Genomic DNA, 12148 nt, shown 5'->3' with positions numbered 1-12148 from the left:
ACACTAAATAAAGTGGCATACCAAGTTTACAAAAAAATAAAATATTTATGTTGGTAGATGATTACATTAGATTAGATGAAATGGTAGTAAACCATACTTTTTTTTAAGTTTTTTCTTTACATGTTTTAAATTAAGTTCACAGGTTAAGGTGGGAAATATCGCAATGAATTGAATGTAATACAAATTGTTTTAAGACGATGTCTATTAGATTTAATTTTTAGTTGTTTGTGATTCTACAGTGGGAAGGTTTAATGATCTTTATCCTGCTCAGAAGGACCGTAATAATGTTAGTGACTGTGCCAGAAGAATTAACCTTAACAGTCTTAGTGATTGTATCAGATCTGTTAGAATAATTAACCTTAACAGTCTTAGTGACTGTGTCAGATCTGTTAGAATAATTAACCTTAACAGTCTTAGTTACTGTGTCAAACCTGTTGAAATAATTAACCTTAACAGTCTTAGTGACTGTGTCAAATTTGTTAGAAGAATTAACCTTAACAGTCTTAGTGACTGTGTCAGATCTGTTAGAATAATTAACCTTAACAGTCTTAGTGACTGTGTCAGATCTGTTAGAAAAATTAATCTTGACAGTCTTAGTGACTGTGTCAAACCTATTAGAAAAATTAATCTTGACAGTCTTAGTGACTGTGCCAGATCTATTAAGAAGAATTAACCTCAACAATTTTTGTATAAAATCTAGTCAGAAGGACTTTAACAACCCTAGTGACTGTGGAAAATGAGTTTGTTAAATTAGATTTGTCAGAAAGGTGCATTGGAATTCTGATAAAACAGGGGGATTTAGATGTTGGTAAAATTCTCGATCCCCCTGTTGAGAGCTTAGCAGCCTGTATTTCTTGCCATTGTCATGTACACAGTTAATAGATCTCTGCTCCAAAAACGTGATCCATCAGCCAACCATATGACATTATATTTTCCGTTAATAGAATCCTTACTTGTTCTTAATATTTATACTTAGTGTTATATAGATAAATAACAAGTTTTTGTTACTTTTATGCCATTGTTTATTGTAACAAGTTATGTGTGCAGACTTTCGTCAAATGATACAATTTCTTGTCCTCAAAATATGTAAATAATTTTCTTATGCTTCCATATTTCTCATACATCAATGTATTATTTTTTTAAGGTATAACACAACTAAAATAATGTTTTTTAAACTCTTGCCATTGTGAAGATTTTGTATTTTTCCATTTCCGAAGCTCAGTGTGTACTTCTATGTTGGAAACATGGGAACTGGAGAAATGGAATAAGTTGCCCCGTTTGCAGACAACAGGTGAGACTCTAAAGGAATATTGATTAAAAAAAACATACTGAAATGCATAAAAACATAATTATTATACAAAAAAATTAAATGTAAGAAATTTAAAAAAAGACCACAACTATTACATAAAAAACTCCAGTTTTTTCCTCCACATCTTACTGTCAAAATATCCATTGAAATGTAAACCCAAACTAACTTTAGTTGATTACAAGCTGGTTTGTTTATTTATTCATTCTTCAACAGTGTACTCACAATATTTATTATGTACTAATTTGAAAAACCATTTTAATAATAGGCTGAACCACCAGTTGATGTATTTTTTTATCATAAGTCGATAAGTTATGCCTTCAATCGTTATGTTTCTTAAATAAAATATTCTTCAGTTAACATAAAAATGCTTCTTCTTTAACTGGGACTAAATTATATAAAACAAACTGTAATAGTTAAAAGGTTAATCTTAAAAAAAAAGGCCCAAAGTGTGATACTAACAGATTGTTTAAATATGTATGTAGTAAGAGATGGCAAAATGAACAATATTGCCTTGCTTTGTGTACCAAGTATTCTTAAAAAATTTAGAGTTTCCTATTTTGTGATATAGCAACTAGTTGTGGGTGGAGTAACCTTTTATTATTTAATTACAATGATTAGTTGATTTAAATTTGTAAGAAACTTAAACATTTTATATAGGGGACTGAAAATATGTTTGTTTTTCTCGCATTCTGTTAACTAGATAGTTCGTTAAAGGCTTTGAATTAGAGATTCGGGACTTATTTCAGACAAGATGTAGATGAAGTAATTTTTGTTAGGTGCCACATTTGAAACCCATAATTATTTTTTTAAGAAGAATGTAATAAAAATGTGCAGTTAAGCCTTTGTTAGGACTAAAAGCCTCATTTTAAACCAATGCAGAAACTTTTTTGCTTTCTTTCAAAATGAGCTATCAGTTTTTGTTTGGTTTTTTTTTTCATTATTTTAATGGCTAAATTTTATTAGTGAAACATCTGTTCTGAAAGAGGCATCAGATATTTTAGAATGTATTTATGGTATCTGAATGTATCACGGATTTCTATCTTCTTGTAGTATTACAATGTTAATTCTCAATTCATTCTTTGTTCTGAATATATATGGAAGTTTCACGTAGCACACAGTCCAGAAAACTGTTAGGTTGATCTTGTTTTAAGTTACCTTTATTCCTTTTAAAAGTAGATATACCCGTTAATGCCCAGGGATAACATTGCTTAATATTACAAATTCTGTAAAGATATGAATAGCAGTGTCCTCCAGTGGTTGTTCAGGTGATGTCTAGAAGTAACAGCCCTAGCTATATTATAATGAGAATGACCAGTCAAGTGGGTAGCGAATGTTTCCCTGGTTTAGTGTGAGGTTTCTTGCTTGCTAAGAAATGTGGTATTTAGTCAGTTCAACTGTAATACCTTATAGGGAGAGTATTCTGCCAAACGAGATCTGGTGACAAGACCTACAAAAAGTATCCAAGAAGAACAGTGGTTCAGTGGGTTTAAGCATCAAAGCAGTTATACACAGACACAGTGTATGTGTTTCATTCTGTAATAAAGATTGTTTGTTTTGTGTTTAACTTTCTACCCAGTTTATTTATTGCATTTAACATTGATTCAATCAGGAAAGATTAAGCGGGTCTATCTGGTGTAGCTCTTGCGTTAATTCTGTTTTACCAACCCATGACCGGGGATGCAGCACGTGCATTTTACTAGGTAGCAGGTTCTTAGGGGCTTAATTGTGTAGCATTATTATAATAGCAGAAAAGCGACTGTAGGTGGCACAGTCAGCATTTGCACATGGCAGCAAAACACGTCGAACCAGTAAACAAAGAGATAAGTATAACAGTGTTATAAATTGTACAAAACAAAATCAAAAACTTGCTATAACAAATGAGGCATTAAGCTCACCCTTTTGGAAGGATGGCCGTCGTTAATAAAGTTTATGAACATTAATTGATAGTATATGAATAAAGCAATGATTTTAGCTGGAATACAATTGAAGCAGTACTTTTACTATTCTTACAGTGGGAAGTCATTCCAAATCTTCATCATTTAAAAGATATACACCCACTGGGTTTATAAAAAACACAGTAATAAAGTTACAGTGATAAACTGAAAATGCTTATAATTGCATCAATTATTGAATCCATTTGCTTTTTTGAGAATTCAACTGTTCTTCATAATCAGAGCCAACAAAATCGCGTGGGAAGTATTGTCGGTATTACTTTGCTGTTTTCTATTTATGTTGATCATCTATATTTTCTGAAAGGTGTCGGTACTACTTTGCTGTTTTCTATTTGTGTTGATCATCTATATTCTTCTGAAAGGTGTCGGCACTACTTTGCTGTTTTCTATTGATCATCTATATTCTTCTGAAAGGTGTCGGCACTACTTTGCTGTTTTGTATTTATGTTGATCATCTATATTTTCTGAAAGGTGTCGGCACTACTTTGCTGTTTTCTATTTATGTTGATCATCTATATTCTTCTGAAAGGTGTCGGCACTACTTTGCTGTTTTCTATTGATCATCTATATTCTTCTGAAAGGTGTCGGCACTACTTTGCTGTTTTCTATTGATCATCTATATTCTTCTGAAAGGTGTCGGCACTACTTTGCTGTTTTCTATTTATGTTGATCATCTATATTCTTCTGAAAGGTGTCGGTACTACTTTGCTGTTTTCTATTTGTGTTGATCATCTATATTCTTCTGAAAGGTGTCGGCACTACTTTGCTGTTTTCTATTGATCATCTATATTCTTCTGAAAGGTGTCGGCACTACTTTGCTGTTTTCTATTTATGTTGATCATCTATATTTTCTGAAAGGTGTCAGTACTACTTTGCTGTTTTCCTGATCAACACAAAAGAAATGAATCCAAAGAAGAGATAAAACAAATTCTTACTGAGATTAATAACTACAATAGAAGATTTTCTGGAGCTCCTAGACCAGTAAGTTTTTTTTTTACTGTTTAAACAAATATTACCAGGATGTAAAACTAAATTGTTCCCTGTATTGCAATATTTTCAAACATTTAACATGAATCATTTTATTGAGATAAATGTTAGTTTTATATGTATGGACAAAGTTTTAGGTTGTGTTTAACAGCTAATATTAGACCTTGAAGAAATATTTTGTTTTACATTTCTCTGTGTTTAAGTGTTCATGTTCCATCAAGAAAAGTTAAGTGCTCATGTTTACCCCTAATCTTTCTAATACTTACTATTTATTTACGATAATTTTCCGTGACTGTCTTTATAAATTCATCTGCTTAACATATCTTTTTCAGTCAATCTCCGTGTGTCACCTTTATTTTACTGTAACAACACTTAAGTATAGTTTTTCTTGACCATTTGTAAAGTAAAACATCTCTAACCCTTTTTTTTACATAAAGATCTCGTTTCTGGCCATGTTGCACTGAAAATGAGACACACCTACAACAGTACATTGAAAAATATACAAAAACACTTCCTGAAAGCTCAGTTACACCACCGTTCCCAGTTTACCTCTGGGTAGTGCTCGGGTTAAAGGGTTTTTTATCATTTTATCTCTGTGTATAAAAATTCTGTCACTTATTTAACAATTATCTAAATGTGTAATAACCCAAACCATTGCTCTCAACATTAATTAAAGCAACAAGATAATAACCTATTTCACCATTATATGTAAGTGATTAGTTTTAAGACCGAGAAAAATATTGTAAATTTTTTGGTATTTTGTGAAATGTCTTGAAGTGTTCTGTTGCTGTTTTATTTACCATTCTATGGCCAATTACAGTTACTTAGGTAAGCATTTAATGCTGGAGAAGGGGGGGGGGGCTTACTACTCGGTCACTTTAGTAGGCATGCATGTGTAAGATTAAAATGTACCTTTAATTTTTTGTTTACATTAACTTTAAAAACCAGTTTTACTGAAGTCTTTTAATTTCAAGCCAAAATATTACAAACATGATTGTGATGATAATCTTAAAAAAAGATTAATGTTATCAGTAAACTTGCTAAAAAGGATGGAAACTATTTTCTCAGAGTAACAGGGGATCGCCATGGCTCCAAAAGAGATCTCAAAATGTTCTTGTTTTGTGAGCTGGATGAACTTGAATGTCATTATTCATTATATAGATGACTTAATAGCTTGTATCAACCGTGAGAGATCAGATAATACTGTAAAATTGGTAGTGATGAAAAATAGTTCTTTCCTTTTCTATAAACAGTTGATGTTTTATTTAGCTTTATTAGAATAAATACTGACTGCGATAGTTTACTATTGACCAATTACAACTCATAATTTGACACTAAAATTTGCTATAAAAAAAAGTTCTTCACATGCGTATGGTCTTGGGATTGATTGTGTCCTTTTTGGTTTGACATTTATTTATTGGAAATGTGTCGCTGGTCATTTGTATCACCAACAAGTCTAATCTTTATGTATATATATATAATCCCCTCACCCATTCCATAAAAGATTGTCAGAAATTTGCGATACTGTTTTCATCTTTCTCCCCTTCTGATCATCTAATCCATAGTTATATCATCCCAGCAAGCATGTACCGGCTTTAGTAAAGAAAATAATGAGAGTTCAAAAAATATAATTAGAAATTATGGAGTAGTTTGACCAGAGATAGCCGCTGGGCTACGGGCCTCTATTCTAGTAAGTGATCCTGGTTCATTTCCTTACGACATTGGATAAAAAGTGCGTTAAACTAGTTATCAACATCCTGGCAGGGTTATAGTTTGATGTGGTGTCTGTTTAGTTACTGAATCAATTAATATAGTCAACAATTATTTCATACAATACCATGACCAATCATAACACGTAACTTTGTAATCATTATCTTAACTCATTCTTTTATGTCTCCCAAGTCATCAAAACTGTTTTTTGGTTAAACAGAGCACTTAGGATTTTGTTTCAATCCTGAATCGTTATTGAAATAATTCTCAAGTCGTTAGCAATCGAGAGGTTTGGAGGAAAATGAAGTTTCACAGTAAAAAAAGATGACGATACTTAAGGTCAACAACATTGTTTATTTATAACAGAAAGACGTTTTGGTATACTACAGATTTCACCTTCAGTATCTAAAGTAAAATAATTACATGATCCCTAAGTAAATAACTAAAATACATTGCTGCAATAATGATAATTTAATCAGAACTAAAACATAGAAAGTACAGGAGTAACAAACAAAAATACTATATAACTTTTAAAATGTGAAATTTAAAAGACTGCATAGTATTCAGTGTTGGTGAAAGTTGTTTGATGTGGAGAGTTTCTTTAATAAGTAATTCCAGATCAGCGTTGGCCTTACAAAGGGTATTGAAATTTGATAAGTTTGTGTTCTGTTTCCTTACTATGTTGGCGTATAGAGGAAAACCAGGGGTTACTCAACTATTTTGTGTTTTCATGAAAATTCCCATGTGTTCCTTGCCTCTAACTGTTAGATAGTATTTGATTTTGCCGGTATAGGAGGCCTTACACTCTCCACATGCGTAAAGATATACAAACAAGGAGAAAGGTTTTTAGTACGGAAAAAAATCCCATTTGCGTGTTCTTTTTATTGTAATTCTCAAGTGTTTTACGGATTTGCATGTCTTAAACGAGGACTACAGATTTAGATAAAGTCATTACCTATGAATAACCTCCACTGGGGGAAGATGTAACGTTTAAAACATTGCATTGTAAGAAAGTATCATGAAAAGAAAAGGATTTGTTTAATTTTTTTTTTTTTCTGTTAGAAAAAGTTTAGATTAATTATTAAAATTACTGTACAATGTTAATTTAAAATTTAAAAACGTGCACCAATTTCTTGGATAAGGAAAATAGAGGGTTAAATATACTTTATAAGAACTAGCAGAAAAGTAAACGTAGTATTCATACCTCATTGAGAAAAAGTGAACATTTTCAGAAAAAGGATTTTTCTGAGAAGTAATACATGGGAAAAGTGTTTGGATTGTGCTGATATAAACTGTAATATTTTTATATGTTAAAAGTGGTACCTTTTATTGAAAAAAAAAGTTTTTTTAAGAACGTTCATTTTTTTAGTTTTATATTCACAAATTACATCAATAAAGATATAATCAAACCCTCACGTACAGTCCTAGTGAAAGTCATGTTCTTGTTGTTAGGAGAATACTTTTATATAAAATTGTATTCTGTGATAAAGAAATGGTTGTTACACAGTAGTTATTTTTTGAATTTTCTGAATCTTAAATACCCAAAGTGTGAAACTTTTTATGGATTTTTGTTTGTGATGCCATTCAATAGATGGCGCCACATTTTATTTGGTATTTCTATTGGCTACATACATATATACATGCTACGTCCATTATAGTAAGATGAATTGAATATGTGGTATGTTGCATCAGATGTGAACTGTGACATCATGGCTGACATCTTTACGACCTAAGGTTTAGGATAAACCGCTGAATATTCAACAGTGCAATGCTACCATTGTTATATGTATGGGTGGAGAGGTAGAGGTCTCAACAATTTCTAAGGACCAATATTTGTATAGCGAGATTGTTAAGCAATGTAGAACCAACATCACTTAAACATTTTGCACAATATTTTGAGAAAAGGGATCCTTTGGTGTCCTGCTTTGAAGTAGGAAACTTGCACGTCAGTGTATCTGGGGCAACAATGGACTGAAACTATATCCTGTGCCAGTCTAGAACAACCACTCATCTGTAAAGTAAAAGCTGTGGTTACAAATAGATCCCTCAAACTCAAAAAGTCTAGAAAAAACTTTTCCGGCCGTGCCTTCTGATACGGATACAATGAATGTTTATGCTTTTGGTCTGGTTAAAAATGATCTTGGAAGACAGTATCCATGTACAGAGGAGGGTCTGTGGAAAGGTTGTAAGATATGTAAGATTGACTTCACCATCCCTTGCAGATTGAGTATCTGTATAAATATTCATGTTTTTAACATGCATTAGAAACAAACATTATGCTTACCAAATATGTATACCCTTCGACAGTACGTCTATCAATTAGTGCAGGAGAAACAAAATCTGTATTGGTAATTAAACAAATGCAAAACTTGGAGATAACTCTCACAATAAACTGATTGATTCCTTATGCTGTGAAATTACGTCAAATCCTATAGGTTCTTCGCATTCCCATGTGGAGACCTACTGTATCTGTTTAGTGTGTCCTCCCAAGCAGTACTAAAGATACGTGATTCGGCAAAACTATGGTCTCTTACGTCATTCATGGATTCCTTTTTTTGTTTCTTTACTGTAATTACAAGTTTTAGTGAGAAAAGAAACATTTACTAACGAGTTATTGGGATTCCTGTTGAACTAAAAATTATACCAATGTAATTTTATCAATCAATGTCAAGTAAGTGTATTGAATCTATGTTGTAATTGTCTCGGGTGCTCCTTTATAGGATAAAAATACCAAAATATGAAAGCAACTGGCTGGAAAACAGCACTAAAAATTAAAATGTCATTAAAACTCTAAAATACTCAGTATGTCAAAAGCTTATCTGGAGAACGGTGTGTTGTTAGCTTAGTGTGTGGAATTAGGACTAACCTAAGCTTCCTGAGACGTTATTGGATTATATGGTCAAAAATATTGTAAATATTTATAACAGCAAAGGGACCTAACTGATAAAACAATGCATTTTAATCAGTATAAGTAATATAGTTTGAACATTATATTTAATTAACTGCATTTTTAGTCCTACTCTATAGTTTTAATGTGACTGTCAATCGCACTATTTATTGGAAAAGAGTGGTGTTGACTGGCTACCTTCCATCTTGTTTAACACTTTAAAATTAGGGATGGATAGTAAAGATAGCAAAAATTCAACAACAAAAATGAACAAACTATCAAGTCCATTTGTTATTTATACCTTAGGACAAATCTTGCTCTACAGATCTTACTCCACTCCATCTACGCTAACGAATTGGGTTATGCCTCCATCTACGCTAAAGAATTGGGTTATGCCTCTGATCTCACTTGTCATTCATGATGTACCTGCATAATTTTGAAGTCAATTTCAGGTTACTTCTCATCAAGTTTGTTATCTTGCAATGTCTTTAACTTCCCAGTCTTAGTAACAATTAGAGGGAATCTTAAAAGCTGACATATTGCTGTAGCTTCATTTTTGGGTTTCTTTGCCACCTGTGGCTATTCTCCAAGCTAGATGAAATCCTTAGCAGGTGATTTGTTCTCTATTACCTGCATGTTTACTAATTGGACCCACACCTATGATGATGTTTATAGCCTACAGGTACAAGACATGGTATTCCTCCTATCTTTTTATAGCACTACTTGATCTTCCATTATTTGCTCCACGGTTAAACCTACACACACACACACCTTTCTGTATGAACCAAAAAGCATCTAAAGTTAAGAGGTACCCAGCTGAAAAGAAGGTCTTCTTCATTAGTGTCCTTAGGTCCAGTCATCATTTAAGGCTGACCTATTCCACTTATTCTCCCTTGAATCCAGTTCTTTGAGTATTTCTGGTTCTGGATTGTAAACTTTCTCCGCTTTTCCAAGTCTTAATGGTGGTCTAGGATTTTACCTTTCTGTCTTGAAACTTTTTTTTTGTTCTCTATGATCTCAATTCTCCCCAGTTCCCGCCTCCTTTTCAATGCGAGTACTCTGACTGTCAGTAAGTCTACCTGTCATGAATTTTATATTTTTATGCTCGAAATGAATTTCAAATAAGTACTTATTTCTGAAATAACCACCCACCTCCCCTTAATTGGGTGAATCATGGTTTTCCATCATCACTCTAATTGAAATGTGAAATATAATGGGAAAATAGACCTATTGTCAATTCTATTGATGTATGGTCAGTAAGTTGTGAGAGTAGAGAATTCTGAGTAAGTTGATACAAGCAGGGCATTTAGAACTTGAAGTCACATGTTTGTTAACAACACGAGAGAAACTCAACAGAGAAAGGCTTTCAGAAATAAGTACATGTTTGTAATTCATTTTAATCCTAAAAATGTAAAAATAAATTACTTTAGCTATTAGATCAATGTACAGATCTTGTACTTTAAGAACTAATTATGTTATTAATCCTCTTTCTTAGTGGTCAGAATACGTTTCGGACTTGCCAGTACTTCTACGTCACATGCTGTCGGAATTCTTTTCTGTTGGAAGTTTCATGTACATGTTTCGTCTACGGGTTGTCCTTTGCTTTATGGCTGCCATCATGTATCTTGTTTCACCTTTAGATATGATTCCCGAGGCTTTATTCGGAATATTCGGGCTGATAGATGACCTGTTTATAGTATTCCTGCTCTCTGTGTACATCACCATCATATACCGTCGATTTCTGGCCACTCGTTGGGAGGATGAAATAAGTGATTGACAAACACTTAACTTTATTATTCAGCATTATAAATTTGTGTTTGTGTGTGAGGCTACAATACACAGACAAAACAAAATATGGTTAACTAAAGCTCAGCTCCCTTTGAAATTTTCAGTGATTATCTGCAAACTGACGAAAGTGTAATATTTCGTCCAAATGTTTAAGCAATATTGGCAGACAATAAGCAAGAACACTTGAATGGCACGTCATGTCTAGGAAGAAGAAAATGCTTATACAGTTTGAAAGTTAAGTTTAAATTAAGTATGTTATCTAATTTGAAAATGTTAGATAAAAAAAAAGTTTCTGATGATAGCCTACAATAATAATATGCTGACCCATTATTTGCTAATATACCAAAATGATAGTCATGCTAAATCATTGGGAGCCCCAAGAATATTTTCTATGAAACATAATGTAATGTTTACAGTATGTCAGATTTCATTGTTCTACAGTTTAAAATCTGTATTTGATTTGGCTTTAATATCTTTAGTTTGGCCATGAAAATATTTTTTATAATTAGACAGTAAATTTGTATTGGATATATATACAGACAAGAGGCTCTCAGATTCAATAGTTACTGTAAAGAAAATCCAGTGTCGGAGCAATTTGCATGACTAACACATTCCACTATTATTTTTATAGTCTTGCTTTTTTAAATCCGATTAGCTCTACCTCTTTCATAAATATACTTATATGTTTTTTCAAAGGTGATACTGTAAGAGGAGAAATTAAATTATTTCTACTGAGCTTTAGAAAAGAAAAAAACAATCTAATTTTTAATATTAACGATAATAAATTCTCATGTTTATAATTGAAACATACTTCTGATTTTAACTAAACCCAAAAGTAGGCCTAGCTTCACTCCCAAAATCAAATTTGTTTACATTGAAACAGCTATATTTATTTTTACTATAAACATATGTAATTTTTTGTTGTCGTTAAGTACTTTAAGTAGTGGTATTATTATGGTTTTTAATATTAATGATAATAAATTCTCATGTACCACAGTTTATAATTGAAACATACTTCTGATTTTAACTAAACCCGAAAGTAGGCCTAGCTTCACTCCCAAAATCAAATTTGTTTACATTGAAACAGCTATATTTATTTTTACTCTAAACATATGTAATTTTTTGTTGTCGTTAAGTACTTTAAGTAGTGGTATTATTATGGTTTTTAATAAATAATTTCATAAGCACTGGAAAAAATGGCATATATGTGTTTTATAATAAATTTTCCATATACGATGGGGGGGTGTGTGTAAGAGTTATGGAAATGTTTATGTTTATTTACTTAATGAGATATAGTCTATGCATCCTGTTTATGAAATGTGAGATATTCTAAATGGTGGCTACAATACAGCAGTGGGCAGAGAACAGATAGCCCATTTTGTAGCTTTGCAATAAACAACAAAACAGATTCTTGCTTCAAATTGTGTGGTGTACTATAAATTTTATTAATAAACTAAAAGTAGCACATTCTTATAAATGTATTCTTTTCTTTTTCTTTACTTTTAATTTGAATAT

General features: G+C 32.0%; 1 protein-coding gene across 1 annotated transcript; it reads left to right on the top strand.

Moving 5' to 3' along the window:
- Positions 1–1217: 1217 nt before the first annotated feature.
- Positions 1218–12100, top strand: LOC106473158 (E3 ubiquitin-protein ligase RNF170-like; the record flags this gene model as incomplete). Its single annotated transcript, XM_013933837.2, has 3 exons — positions 1218–1291; positions 4120–4242; positions 10341–12100. Coding segments are annotated over 3 exons (479 nt in total), but the record flags the coding sequence as incomplete, so codon positions are not given.
- Positions 12101–12148: the final 48 nt, after the last annotated feature.

Source organism: Limulus polyphemus, unplaced genomic scaffold (genome assembly GCF_000517525.1).
Source record: "Limulus polyphemus unplaced genomic scaffold, Limulus_polyphemus-2.1.2 Scaffold5937, whole genome shotgun sequence".
Lineage (NCBI taxonomy): Eukaryota > Metazoa > Arthropoda > Merostomata > Xiphosura > Limulidae > Limulus > Limulus polyphemus.
Note: the sequence above shows the minus strand (reverse complement) of the source record. Positions and strands in the feature narration are given on the sequence as shown.